Below are 14,592 nucleotides of genomic sequence, written 5' to 3' on the forward strand. Positions count from 1 at the left end.
CCGATCTGCTGCTCCAAAGGTTGGCTGGGTCCTGCCGTGTGTATAGTTTATCTGTTTTTACTAAAGCCAGAATTCCTTTATATAGCTGGAAAATGTCACAAACCTTAAGTAGCCAGTAGATGCTGTTAGTATTCATTGGAAAACTCACATTTTTATACTTTTAAACTTCCACAGGTGACCGGACTGGTGGATTTCCCCCATATACAGGTATGTAGGGCTCTTCAGTAGCCATTACATCCCAGAGTACACTGGACATCAATTATGTGGTTTGGGGACTTTCAAGGTAGTTGTCACACAGGGTTTTTTGAATAACTTTAATAGCACTATTGAATGGCTGAAGTCATTAACTGGTTGCACAACAAAATACAGAAATAGTAACTAGTGTACTGTACTCGGCGAGCAGATCTAGGTTGATGTTGAAAATCTAATTAGCATAAGGAACCAGGCTTTATTCAAAGGTAAAAATAAAAAAATAAAACGAGGGATGCATTCTATAAATATGGAGCTGAAAAATAGCCCTTTAGTCCAAAATGATGCATCCCATAATTCAGGAAGTGTTTAAATATCATATTCTCTTAATACAGGAGATGTTTTCCAGTTCCGCTTGTCTGAGTCTTGGTTGATCAGAATGTGGGATGTCCGCACTGCAGTCTGTTATCACCAAAAGAGACCATTTTGTATCCATATTGGCTTTTGGTGGATCCAGAGAGAAATATGAAAGTTTGCTTGACTATCTTCTCTCTTGGGAGGTCCTTAACTGGGAGGAATATGAGAAAGTTAGTATCTTAGGTCAACCCTTGTCCAGTCTGGTCAGAGAACTTTTAGATATTCTTACCTGCAAAGGCGAAGATGGTTGCAGACTGTTCTTAGATGCTCTTGATGAAATGGCGAATGGACCCCATGAGGATGGAAACTGTCTACACACTCCAGAGGACCTCTCTAAAGTGTTGTCATATCTGCGACGTGAGCGTCCACGGATTGTCAGAAAAATCCATAACCATATAGATGAGATTTTTAATCATCTTGTTACGCAAGACTGCATGTCAAAATATGAAGCTGATAGCTTACAATTGCCAATCTACTCCCCGTCGCAAAAGGTAACAGCCATCTTTTCAATTTCTATTAATGTCAAGTCCCCCCCAACCTTAGCTTATAAATTGAGACCCCTGACTTGAAATGAATTAGAGGGAAATTAAGATTCCATATGATGTTTTTACCGAGCCAAGGGTGTGTCTATGTATACGTGTCTGCATTATTTGTAGTAATATTTCAATCATTTATATTAAACATTGGTATGATACACCCAAGTAACACCCAAGTTCCTCAAAGGCAAGAAGACTCATTGATCTTCTGTGGGGAAAGGGAAATGAATCAGCAAGATGCCTAATAAGTTTTATACAGCACTTACAACATGGAATGACTCAACTGTCTCATGGTAAGTAGAAGTTTTCTTACTGAATTGTGACTTATTTCAGCATATGACATTAACAGGTAACGTGAAATTTCCTTCCCGTGTGATGCAAACTATTGATGTATATAGGAGTCAAATTGACTTTATACAGATGTTCCAAACATGTTATCTATTTGCTTTAGACTGTTTCTATGTAAATCGGAGGAAGAGGCCGAGATTTAAAATATGACTGGTTCTGGAGCCCAACAGTGTGAAATATGTGAAAAAGTATACCCTTTCACCAGTTAAAACAGCCTGGAACAAGTTTTGCTTAATTCCATGTCCTTGTTACAGCTTTTAGAAACTGGAGTTTCTCTCCTATACATTTTTATGAAAGGTATTCTTCATTTGAACTGGCTTTGGTGTTTGTCTAAGTGACAAAAGCAGTAAATCAATGCAACTACATTCCAACCAGAAAACCACGCGTCTTAAAACATAACTAACTTATCTCTGTAGGACATGTGTTTAGTGTTTTGTGCTGGCAACTTTTTCTCCAAATATGTATAGGTACATGTGCACATATAACATACTGTATTTCAGGTCATTTTTACCTTTAGCAGACTGCCAGCCACATGAATGAAGTAGCGTCCAGTTTTCGGTCCCTCTCGCAAATAAGCCAAGAGACACTACTTTATTTCAAAACTTTATTAATCGTCAGATATGGATTTTATTTGTCCACGGTGCGGACTGCAAATAACTACAGCACCGCCGACACGCAACCTTTATTAATGTTTTACAAAGTTTCAACCATTATTAGCCAAACACATTTTGACACAGTATATAAATATTTATCGTCAAAATTAAAGCAAACTTATAACCAAATTAATAACAGCATATCCTCCTGTAGCCCTGCTGGAACTGCTGTTCCATTCTTTCCCTCCGGGGCTTGTTTGTGGTAACAGGTCAACATTAACTACCATATCACCAAATATAATTATACTGACTAAACAAAAAAAAAACAAAGTATAAAGAAAATGTCTAATGATGGCAGAATCCCACATTATTTTTTTTAAATTTTTTTTTTAACACACTCTTAAGAGTTTAAATGAAAAGAAAAGCTTAGTTTACCTGCCACTGTCCCCTGCATTCTCTAGGTCCTTGTTGGCAGAGCTAAGAGGTGACCGTGCCTTTTGAGGGCAGCCTCCATAAGCACTGATTGTAAAGATCTGGCGACCTATTATATATAATACAAATTGTCATGTAATACCGTATTTGCTCGATTATAAGACGACCCTGATTATAAGACGACCCCCCAAAATCTGAATATTAACTTAGGAAAAAAAGAAAAAGCCTGAATATAAGACGACCCCAAAGGAAAAAAGTTTTACCAGTAAATGTTAATTCATGTAAACTCTTTTTTTAATAAAAGCTATGATTGAGAAAAAGATTTTTTTTGTTTTTATTTCTTGTATTTTCCAACCTGTCCCCCAGTTACGCACATCTGCCCCCAGGCTTGCCACTCCAATATGGCACTGTGGCCCATGATATGCCTTTTAACCCTCTATATGCCACTGTGCCCCATGGTATGCCTTTTGACCCCCTATGTGCCACTCTGCCTCCAGAAATGCCTTATACCCCTATATGCCATTCTGGCATTTAGGGGGTTAAAATGCATATTATGGGGCAGAGTGGCATATAGGGAGGTATAAGGCATTTCAGGAGGCAGAGTGGCATTAAGGGAGTTAAAAGGCATTGTATAGAGCACTCTGCCTCCAGAAATGCATTATACCCCTATATGCCACTCTGCCATTTAGGGGGTTAAAAGGCATATTATGGGGCAGAGTGGCATATAGGGAGGTATAAGGCATTTCAGGAGGCAGAGTGCTCTATTAAATGCCCCCTTAACGCCACTCCAGAAATACCCTATGCCCCCATTTAACACACACACCCTATACCCCCATTTAACTAACTAACTAACACACACACACACACACACACACACTCTCTCTCTCCCTCTCCCTCTCTCCCTCTCTCACCCCCCTTCCCCCGCTCTCCCCCCTCTCTTACCGGTGCTTCCAGCCGGGGCAGCGGGTTGACGTCGCCTTCTGCTGCAGCCAGAAGGAGGTGTGGCTAGCAGCGGGGGTTGTCTGCGTCCGTCGCGTATACTTTCCCCGGCTGTCAGAGATCATAGTTCCCCGCACCGGTGCGGGGAACTCTGATCTCTGACAGTCGGGGAAGGTCTATGCGACGGACGCAGACAACCCCCGCTGCTAGCCACACCTCCTTCCGGCTGCAGCGGACGTTGTCTACGCGGATCGCGTAGACGTCAACCCGCTGCCCCGGCAACAAAGCAGGAAGCACCGTAAGTGTGTGTATGATGGGGGGGTCGGGGGGGTGAGACAGGAGGATCCAGGTCCCCTGCAGCGGTGCGGGGGATCTGGATCTTAGTCTCCTAATCAGACCTCTATTTGAGGTCTGATTAGAAGACGACCCCGATTAGAAGACAAGGGGTATTTTTCAGAGCATTTGCTCTGAAAAAAACCTCGTCTTATAATCGAGCAAATACTGTACTAATTTGAAGGTCACATAGCTAGAGGGCTCTATTCTGATTATTCTATGTCCGTTTTCTGTTTTGGGATATTGTCTTTTTTTTGCTCATTAAAAAATGAGAGTTTAGCTTTACTTTCACATATTGCAAAGCTTTATTTCTGTCTCTTTATAGATTTATACCTGTAATTTGTATTTGCAGAGAACACATCTGGGTTTACAGATTTTTGGTGCAAATATTGATGCTGTATGATCAAATGAAATGAATATCCATGCGTTAACTAATCAAGCCACTTTTCTCTTAATAGTTGATCTAGGATATCAGAAAAAAATGAAGTCTGTCATAGCAGCTCAGTCTCAATATCTCAGTACGTATGATGGAGGGGCAAATATGTGCCTGGAGAGTATTTATACGGAGAATGTTCTGGAGTTGGGCAAGAGCTCCACCAAAACTGATTTTGTTCAGAGCCCCCAAAACCCTTTAAGTCTGCTTGATATTTTTAATGCCGATGGACTAATTAATAAAAATGCTGACACAGTCCTTTTACTTGGAGACGCAGGCAGTGGCAAAACAACATTGCTCCATCAAATACATTGCCTGTGGGCTGAAGGACAGGCATTCCACAATTTCTGCTACATCTTTCCATTTAGTTGTCGAAAACTCTGTTGCATCTCAGATATGGTTTCCTTACAAACGCTCTTGTTCGACCACTGTTGTTGGCCAGATCAATCAAAGGAAGATATATTTAGTTTCATATTGTCCAGTCCAAGTCGAGTTCTATTCACCTTTGATGGATTTGATGAATTTAAGTTTGCCTTCATGGATGATCACAAGCATTGTTCTCCTACTAATCCTACAAGTATAGGCACCCTTGTGTTCAACTTACTCCAAGGAAATCTAATGAAGGATTCTATTAAAATGGTGACCAGCCGACCCTACGCAGTCACAGCTGTGTTTAAGAAATATGTCAGGAAAGAAGTACACCTTAAGGGATTTTCTGAGGCCGGCATAGAGTTGTTTATGAAGAAACATCACGATGACCCAGAAATCTCGAGGAGAATTGTTAGTTTGGTGAAAGCCAATTCTTCTCTGCTTGGCTTATGCCATATCCCAGTCTTCAGTTGGATTGTTTCAACATGCCATAAGGAGCTTTTCCTGAATTCATTTAATTCCCCACAGACGATAACTGATATGTATTTTTTAACTCTAAAACATTTTCTTCAGCATGCTGCACCAGGACAAAAATTTGTAGACAACCTTCTAGAACAGAGAATAAACTCAATTAGGCACTTGGGAAAATTAGCTTTGACTGGCCTTTGTCATGGATTATTTGTGTTTTCCCATCAACAAATTGTTGATGCAGAGGTCAACGAACAAGACATATCCTTGGGATTCCTTATCCTTTCCAAAAATGTTTCTCTGGACAATACCTTTTCGTCCCAGCACTATGAATTCATCCATACCACGTTCCAGTGCTTCTTTGCGGCATTATATATTGCGGTGAGTGATGACGTGAAAACGCGTTTTATAAAATCCGTATTTAACTGGACTCCAAAAAGCAGCACGTTGGCAGAAAAGTTTCGGCACCTACGTGCACAGGAGAATAACACAACCTCAATTAAGGATATGGACATTCAAAATCTTCAGATCACAGCCAACTTCGTAGCTGGACTGTTTTCTCAAAGGCTTTACAAATTGATTACCAAGTCCTGGCAGCCCCAGAACCTGTCTAGAAAGCTCACAGTCGTCACAAAGTGTTTGTCTAAAGCTATCCATAAACACTTTAAGTCAATTCCCCCGGCTGTAAAGGGGGAGGCTAAAACCATGCATGCCATGCCGCAGTTTGTCTGGCTTGTAAAGTGTATTTATGAAATGCAGAACACTGACTTGTCTAGAAAAGCAGTTGTAGGCCTTGAGGTGGACCACTTGAAGATGACGTTTTGTGGGATAGGTCCTGCTGAATGCACAGCACTTGCATATGTTCTGAAACATTTAAAGAGCCCAAGTGGAATTCAGCTTGACCACAATTCTGTTGGTGACACTGGAATTGATCAGCTTCTCCCTTGTCTTCACATCTGCAAGGCTTTGTAGTAAGTACGTTTGTGAGAATCGTGTCACCTAGTTTTCTTGATAAACCAGATGCACAGGTTACTCCTGATACGGTCTAAAAAAAAAAAAAAAAAAAAAAAAAATGCTACTGCTAATTTGTCTGGTGTCCGTTTACACCGTTCAACTGTTTTGGAGCCTAATGTAGCACCAAATGATATAATAATCAGATTCACAGGAATGATATGGATGTTTTACCGGTAGCTGTGGGGTGTTTGCTATCCATGCCTGTGCTGTTGAGAGATGCGGTGTTTATAATCCACTTGAATTAAGCCGGCAAAGATGCTTGTTCGCAACATGTATAAATCATACATTGGTACAGGCTAGCTGCCAATAACCACAGACCAGCTAAGAATCACGTCATTGACTATGGTATTTGTTCATTAACCTGTAAACAGAGATGAAATATTTTCTCACCGACTAAACCATGCGTTGTGTAGTGCTAAGCCTTAAGCGCTTCTCCTGCTAGAATTGTCCCTGTGCATTGAATAACTTGGAGACATGGCATCAAGTTGTCAAGTTTTTAAATGCCGTATGCAGGGCCAATCTGGCCCTTGTTCAAAGTGAAGCTCACCCGGGTTTAGCCCTTTAATAGTTATGTTGGCAAGGTGACATATGTGAAATGTAACAGATGTAAAGTTAGGACTAACTTGTCTTACAGAAGCTTGCTGAGGTTGGCCCTTGATCATTTTAAGTAACTTTGGTTGTCTGCAGTGCTTAATCACACACCAACCTGAATGCCATATATATACCTGTCTAAGAATAAAGACCCTATTAGGTCCTTGCTCGTTCCTTTTCACAATGTGCTGAAAACCTAGAGGGCAACTTTACCTGTAACCCCTTTCATTGTGTTCGTTATGACTATTCCCTTACGTAGTCATTAATCATCCTGCCTCTTACAAAGACATTACCATTGTAAGACATACAGATATTAAGCATTTTCTTTTTAATTATGTGGTCAGCTAATGAATTTCTGTCACTTAACATAACGTGTATTTTTGTGCTTAGCTTAAGAGACAATAATATTTCAGATAAAGGAATTTGCAAACTTCTAGACCAAGCAACGCGTTGGCCAAACTTCCAAAAAATTGCGTAAGTAGTCTGCTTCAATAAAAAATGTTACTGAATAATTTACTAATTTGCTCATGTAGGACACCTATAATAAGCTTATGTTCGTTCTCCATGTAAAAAAAGGAACTGAAAGATCTTTCATAATGAAAAACATGTTTAAATTGAAATTACAATTTGCTATCTTTTTTGTTCCTTAATATGTGCACATAAATAATGCCACAAGCCCTGTTCTGTATGTGGCAGAGCTGGACCGCGAGAGTTCAGTAAGACACGTCTGAGTAGCATAGACCAAAATCTCTGAAAGCAGTGAAAATGAAACAAGGAAGTCTAACATTGTGCTAAAAAACACTAAAGCTCTTCACATAAGCATTGGGATACAACTCTGACATTTTAGAGCATCTTCAGGTTTTCAGATTATCTGCACGTAAGCATGTTTCTAATTCTACATATAGATATAAAAGCTTGCAGAGTAAGTGAAACCGCACCAGTGTCAAAACTATAGTGCCAGGGCTAATCGCTCTGGGTAACCTTATTTGCCCCCTTAAATCTACTCTATGCATGCCATGGTCCCGCAGCTGGCACATTTCAGCCCTGCTCCCATTGGGCCAATTTTGGCCAACCACAACACTGTAAAAGCGAGTCTGTGAGCACCAGAGATGCCAGCTGCCTGCCCATGGCATGCACGGAGTGGATTTAAAGGGGTGGGCACATTTTGGGGGGCAAATATGGCATAGGCAGGCTGTTGGGGCAAAAGTGGCACTGTGGGACATGTTTTTAAAGTCGGGTGGACACAAGGCAACTTTCATACTGGGACCCATTGGTTTATAGTTGCACCTTTAATGGTTGTTAGCAGGTGTTGAACAAAGCAGATCAGAATTCAAACTTGACAACTGAGTGTGTGTTACCAGGTCATTTGTCTCATATTGCCTCCTGTACTGAAATGTGAGCCTGCCTTGGGGTAACATCACACTATGGTGCCATTAGTCATTGGCGTAAAAAAAAAAAAAAAAAAAAAAATCCAGAAAATATTTCAGGGCGGAGATCTACTTGGCATGCTTTGAGAGTTTTATATATTGAATATGCTGTTTTACCTAGTCTTCTGGCTTAATGGGGCATCCAAGAGCTGCCTTCTAGTACTAGTGAATACCAACAATTAAGTGTTCTGGGCAAAATTTTGAAAAGAACTAGTGTCCTGTGCCACAAAATAGACCATTTATAGGTTGTTGCCATAGAAACTGAAAAGGCATCTTTGAAAAGTCTGTACACACTAGATCAAAAATGGGTCAAAAATGATTCAGATAAAACTTCCCTGCCCATTCATTTCAGCCAGAAAAAAAAAATGCCAACATTCATACAAATTGTAAATTTACAGAATTTTGGTAGATTCGGCAATTAGTACAAATGCAGAGTCTACTAGAGCGTACAATACTTTCTGTGACATAGTATCTCTCCAGTGACTCTACATGCAGGAAAGAGTCATACTAGACCAGTCCACAGCTGTGACCATGCCTTGACCATGTTTTTTTATGTCTTGCTTTTGTCATTCTAGATTATTCAACAACAAGCTGACCGATGAATGTGCAGGATCTTTTGCAAATTTGTTAAAACACAAGCAAAACTTTTTGGCGTTACGGTAAATAAAATTTTACTCTTAATTGTCTTACATTGGATGTTTTAATTGCAAAACCCCAACATAACGAACCCTATTACATCAGGCATGCGTATTTCCATTAAGTAAAAATCATTGACAAAAAATCTCTAAGAATCCTACTACCTCCATTATTTTGTCTGCTGTGCTTCTATTTCTTAAAACAGGACATATGATAGTTTTTGTGGTTAATTCCGTAAGTTTCATAGTTTGGCCGAGCTTTGTGGCTTCGCTTGACGATGTTGACTTAATGACTAAATGGTTACCAGTATTTATGGAAAAGCTGTCACCCACCATGTTTAGCTGTTTTTTTTTTTTTTGTTTTTTTTTTTCCTCCATTTCAGTTTACCATGGTGCTCTTTAAGTTATAGCTTAGAAGAAACCTTACAAAATCAGAAAAAGCCAGTGCAGGCTAAAAGGCACAACACTGTGGCTTGTTGAGAGCAGGGATGTCTCCATGTTTTGGTTGCCATAAGTGTCCTACATTTGAGTTTAAGGTGTGTCTGGTGACTCATTTTGCCGTGACAAACCAAATTCATCACTGACATGTCCAGGGTCTGTCGTCTTACTCCACCTAATCGGTTTCCTAAACTAATATCAGAAAGCTTACCTTTGTATATCTGTAGCATTCAATATACAGGAAAATAATTTAAATGGCGGTAACACTTTGGAGAGAAAATAATCCCCTGATCATATTTATGTATATTTGTTTAGGTTGGGCAATAACTTTATCACAGAGGCTGGTGCTGTGGTATTGGCAGAAGGTTTAAGAGAAAACAAGTCTATCCAATTTTTGGGGTAAGTAAATGGCAACAGTATCCAATATGACTGTATAGAAGTTGAGAATAACATGCATGGTGATGAGTAACTTTACTTTCAGGTTCTGGGGCAATAGAGTGGGAGATATTGGAGCCGAGGCAATAGCAGTCGCTTTACGTAACAACAAGAGTTTGATCTGGCTCAGGTACGGCATGTGAAACAATTACAAGTATGTTGAAACAGCTTCCCAGACTATTAATAAAGCATGGTAAGTAGGCAGGTCTCTGAAGAGGCAAATAAAAAATCTAAACTCGTAACAATTAGAATTGCTTCATTTATTGTGTATCGGTATTTCATCAAATATATATACATCTTTTGTAGAAGCAACGACTTACTGAGATACTCAAATCTCACAATCCTAATTATCCTAGTTTTTATACAGCTCACATCCGTTTGCAACTGAGCATCTCAGACTGTAAAATAATTTGTCGGAAGCGGTCACATACCAGACATGGTTATCTGTGTTAGATTTTAGTCATTGCTTTTTGATTTCGCAAGTTCGGAATAATCTGTAGTGAAATAACCATAGAGGAATTGTATTACATTAACCAAGCTGTTTTCCCCACATTTAGTTTGGTGGCAAACAACATTGGGAGCCCGGGAGCACAAGCTTTAGCTGCCATGCTGCAGGAGAACACCGCTTTAGAAGAGCTTTGGTGGGTATTGAGACCAGGCTGCTATTGTTGTTAGAGCTATGTGAAGTCTAGTGGACCATTACCATCAGCGTTTTGTGTTCTATCTCATACATGGTTAGCCTATAGCACAGCTCTGAACAGTTAAGGTACATGATAACGATATAAAAAAATCTAACAAAGAGGTAATTTCTTTTTAAGGCCAAGACCCATCAATAATTGTTGTGAGCTTTGAGTTTTGATTGCACGGCAAAGTGTAGCTCGCTATTTAATGTATACGAGAAAGGAAACTGGTGAAGGACTTGGTTGGCACTAAAAGGAAATCACCAGTATGAACCATAAAATCTAGCTGTGTACAATGTTTGCATCACTCTGCAGTTTAATGTACCAGATCAGGGATTTAATTCCTAATATATAGAAAATGAATAAATTCAGTAGCATATTTCTGGTCATTAATGTTGTTACCATACTGTCTGTATCTTTCGACCCAGCAGAAACCAGTGTATATAACAAAATTAGAGACTATATAAGCTAGCCTATGGTTCCTTTAAATGTGCTAATCATTACTATGTAGCAGTCTTCACTTGGATGGTATTGCCTGAATCGCAGCAATTAATCTTCCTTACAGTCTTGAAGAAAATAATATCCAAGATCAGGATGTTATCTTATTTGCAGAAGCATTAAAGAAAAATAGAACGTTGAAGGTTTTAAAGTAAGTATTGCATTTAAAATGTCTATACTATGGCTTCTATTACATTTTTTTTGTCATTCCAAAGTACACACTCGTATTGTGTGAAGCTTAGAAGGTTTCTCATTTTTTGTGGCTGAAAGTTTTACCCAGGCTTTTGGGAACGCTGCAATTCTGTCTTTATAAATTTCCAGCAGAACTGGCCTTTTCCTTTTATCTGTTTGTAAGATTGAAGATGGTCTAAATATACAAATAACTGAAACTGCAAATGACTCACTTAATATCCTGGCAGCAAAACTATATCCAAAATTAAATCTAATGGGGTTATATCTGACCCAATTTAAGAATGTGACTCTTCCATTCTTTACACCTATAGGTTGTCTAAAAACTGCATTGGCGTACAAGGAGTCTCCGCTTTAGCCGAAGCTCTGCAGCACAACAGTACGATTACATCCATCTGGTAAATATTTAGAAAAAAATGCATTGTTAAACCTGCTGTCGGGTTACTCTCAACCCTCGCTGGGGCCTTTGGCCCCTAGGGCTGGGCAAAAATTCTTTAGAGGCCTGGTCTGACCAGCCCCTTCTTGGAAGAGGGAGTGCAGTGGGGTCACATAACATGACTTCAAAAGTGAAAAAGGTCTGTTGCTTGCACGCCATGCAAGAAGATATAGAGGCTCCAGGTAAAGAGTGATTTGTGAGGTGTAATGTTCTAGTGTAAGCCCATGTGTGGGTGTTATAGTGAGTGTGTGTGTAAGTTAGTGTGCTAGTTTGTAAGTTACTGAAAAGGGGCAAAGGGGCCACTCGCCTTTACCTGCTCCCAAGGGCAAAAGATGCCAGTTCTCTTTGCATTTTGACCACAGAACTTTATTACTGTAGACATTACCTTGTATGAGACCTACCGCTAATAACTGTATAGGATGTTATCCCCTGTAGACTTTGCAGTATTTCTATATACCTTAGCAAACATGCCAACAGGGGCAAGATGAAATTGTGTCTGTAATGCAAACTTGCGTTTGTTTAATGTGTTGTGATACTTTGCATTTAATTTATGGAACAAGTGTGTGGTGACATGATGGTGACGGAATTTACGTTTCATTATTTTAGGCTCAATGGAACTAATCTTACATCTGAAGAGGTGCAGAAATTTTACAAGCTGGAATGCCGCCTGTCTTTATAATGTATACAAATTCATGGGAAATAGACATATTTATTTTGTAATGTTTTTTTGGTACAACTCATGCTGGAAGTCCAATAAGTAATGTTTATAGACCAAAAATGTAGGAAAAGAGAAGTATTCAGACTATGGGGACAATTAAAATGTTGGATGTTTTATGGTAGATACATTGGGTAGCATGGGGGTCACACAAGACTACAGAGGAATTGAAAGGAAGAATGAAACAAATAAAAAGGAAACATCAAGAAACTGTGTGGGAATAAACGGTGACATCTAAAGATCCCTTTTGTGAACATGTCGTCCATGTTACCAACATCAAGTGATAATGAAAGCAAACGGAACCGAAGAGTTAAAAAGATCAAATGTGTGAGGTTTCTGGAGAGAATAAATCTGACACTTATTATAAATGAGGTTGGAAATCTTTGTGTGTTCTATAATAGAAGAGAGGCAGTCTGGGTGAATGTGTGCATGTGCTTCACCCAGATAACCATATTGATCTGGAACCGGAACCAGTACCGATCAGACAGGTATGACGTGTATGTTTGCTAGCATTTACTGTGCAGGTCCGTTCATCTAAACAATGGCAGCAAGAGTTGGCCATGAATGAGATCTGAGTTGGTTTTCATTAACATTGCAAAGTTTGCACATATAAAGGGAGACGCAATCGTATTTTGTTATGTAATATATTACTGAAAACATTAAGTAATGTGGGATAATTGTTAGAAATGTTTTTCCTTTTCACTTAAGCCTTAACTTAACTTTGTACTGGTATGATTTCCTTTTTAAGAATATTGAAGATATTGCAGCCTTTTACTAGCCTTGAGGCTGTTGTATAATGTATCAGGATATGAAAAATCTAAACAAATGCCCCCCCCTGAAAATTAGAGGTCAATATTAACTGCAGAAATGGCCATAGTCCTCGAGTCTAGTTCAAATGAGTTATAGGTTCCCAAAACACAAAAAGTATGATAGTATCTGTGGATAGTCGCACCAAAACAGTGTATCTAGAAAGGTACGCTTCTGGGCTTTGACTTGTGTCCATGTTCTTACTAGAACCTTGTGCCCCTTTTAATGTATTAGACAACATTTCTGTCCATCATTAGCAGGCTTAGAAATGTTTTCTAATGTGTCCCAACAAAATTATAATTTATGGTTCTGGCTACAGTTAGATCAAGCATTAAAAATGGAAAGATGTGAGATTGCTTTCTTATCATAGAATCTTGAGTTATCTGATTTCATGTGGCTGCCAGTTGTTGCCCAACATTTTTCCAACATTTTTGGCACTTCTAGATTCAGAGTGTTTGGTCTAGGTGGGTGAAATCTAAATTGTTTCCTACAGAGCAGGTAGGAACGCTGGCTCTGCAAATAGATATCCAATATAAATCAAGATAATCTTAACCATGGTTTGTATGGGGGTTCTTAATCTCTACAAAATGTATCCAGTTGAATAGTACTTTTATAGTTTTGTGAGTCCTAAAGGATTTGTACTTCTGTGTCATCAGCTTGAAAAAAAAAAAAAGGGTACCCTTGCCCCAAAGTGTAAGGCCACGCTGGATATTTGGTCCCAGTCTTCTCCTTCGGGAGTTGTAATCATAAGGAGATATGCAATTCCCTTTCATCCAAGGCAGAAGGGAAGAAAGGATCTTCTAGTGACCCCCTGCAGTTGACTGGTGATGCTATAAAGTAGGTTGAACCAGACCTCCATAGGCACACTTGTTATAAATAAGGATCCTAGCTGTGGTATTTGTAGATCCACAAGCTTTGAGGAGCACATGCCTACCTGCAGGGATGTTGATATTAAAGACACATCATAATTTTCAATCCAAAGAAAGTAAATAAAACGTAAACATTAAACTAAGATTCTTTCTGCATCTGAGTCTAAAATGACTGCTGTTCTAGGTACACCACCGCCCTCATGTGGTTAGTGGATACATTGCATCCTCTAGCAACCAGAATAGAAGCCAAACATTGATGGCTTCAATGATTATTTTTTTGCACCCTTTAAATGCCATGGATATTCTTAGCCAAGGGGTGCAATGTAAGGACTTTGTTCCACCATACCTTGGGGAATTGGCAGTGATGTCGGTGGCTACGTTTATTTGTATTTAACAGGACTCGGGACATTTTTAGTCCACCGGATAGCGGTTGAAGGTAGTGGGACAGGCAGGAGATGGGTTCTGTGGTTGAATGGTATATTTAACACCTATGCTATTGAGCATGGGATGGGGGCATGTGTAGGCCCTATGCCCCACCCCCTGCAGTTTTTGACTCTTTATCCCCTATTCCACCAGACATAGTATAGGGGCCTGATGGGGGGGGGGGTGTTCTATTGGCTCTACTCTATAGGGCTGCCAGCTGAACACCTTGGTGGGGGGCACTTCCAGTATGGTGAGCTTTTGATCGCCTCCAGCCCTTCCCCCTACCTTGTCACTACAACCCTTGTCAATCAAGGTAAATGCACTCTCCAGCCATCCTATGCACTTTAAGGTATATGATAGCTGATTGGTTCCTTTTAA

General features: G+C 39.7%; 1 protein-coding gene across 1 annotated transcript; it reads left to right on the forward strand.

Moving 5' to 3' along the window:
• The first annotated feature begins 512 nt into the window (after window positions 1-512).
• Window positions 513-12,446, forward strand: NOD2 (nucleotide binding oligomerization domain containing 2). The gene is made up of 11 exons (XM_053449553.1): window positions 513-1,097; window positions 1,330-1,435; window positions 4,246-6,028; window positions 7,053-7,136; window positions 8,665-8,748; window positions 9,478-9,561; window positions 9,644-9,727; window positions 10,155-10,238; window positions 10,843-10,926; window positions 11,279-11,362; window positions 12,007-12,446. Exons 1-11 carry the CDS (start codon window positions 636-638, stop codon window positions 12,077-12,079), a joined length of 3,012 nt encoding a protein of 1,003 aa, XP_053305528.1. The 5' UTR covers window positions 513-635; the 3' UTR covers window positions 12,080-12,446.
• The last annotated feature ends 2,146 nt before the right edge of the window (window positions 12,447-14,592 follow it).

The sequence above is a fragment of the Spea bombifrons genome, chromosome 10 (genome assembly GCF_027358695.1).
Source record: "Spea bombifrons isolate aSpeBom1 chromosome 10, aSpeBom1.2.pri, whole genome shotgun sequence".
NCBI classification, from domain to species: Eukaryota; Metazoa; Chordata; class Amphibia; order Anura; family Pelobatidae; genus Spea; species Spea bombifrons.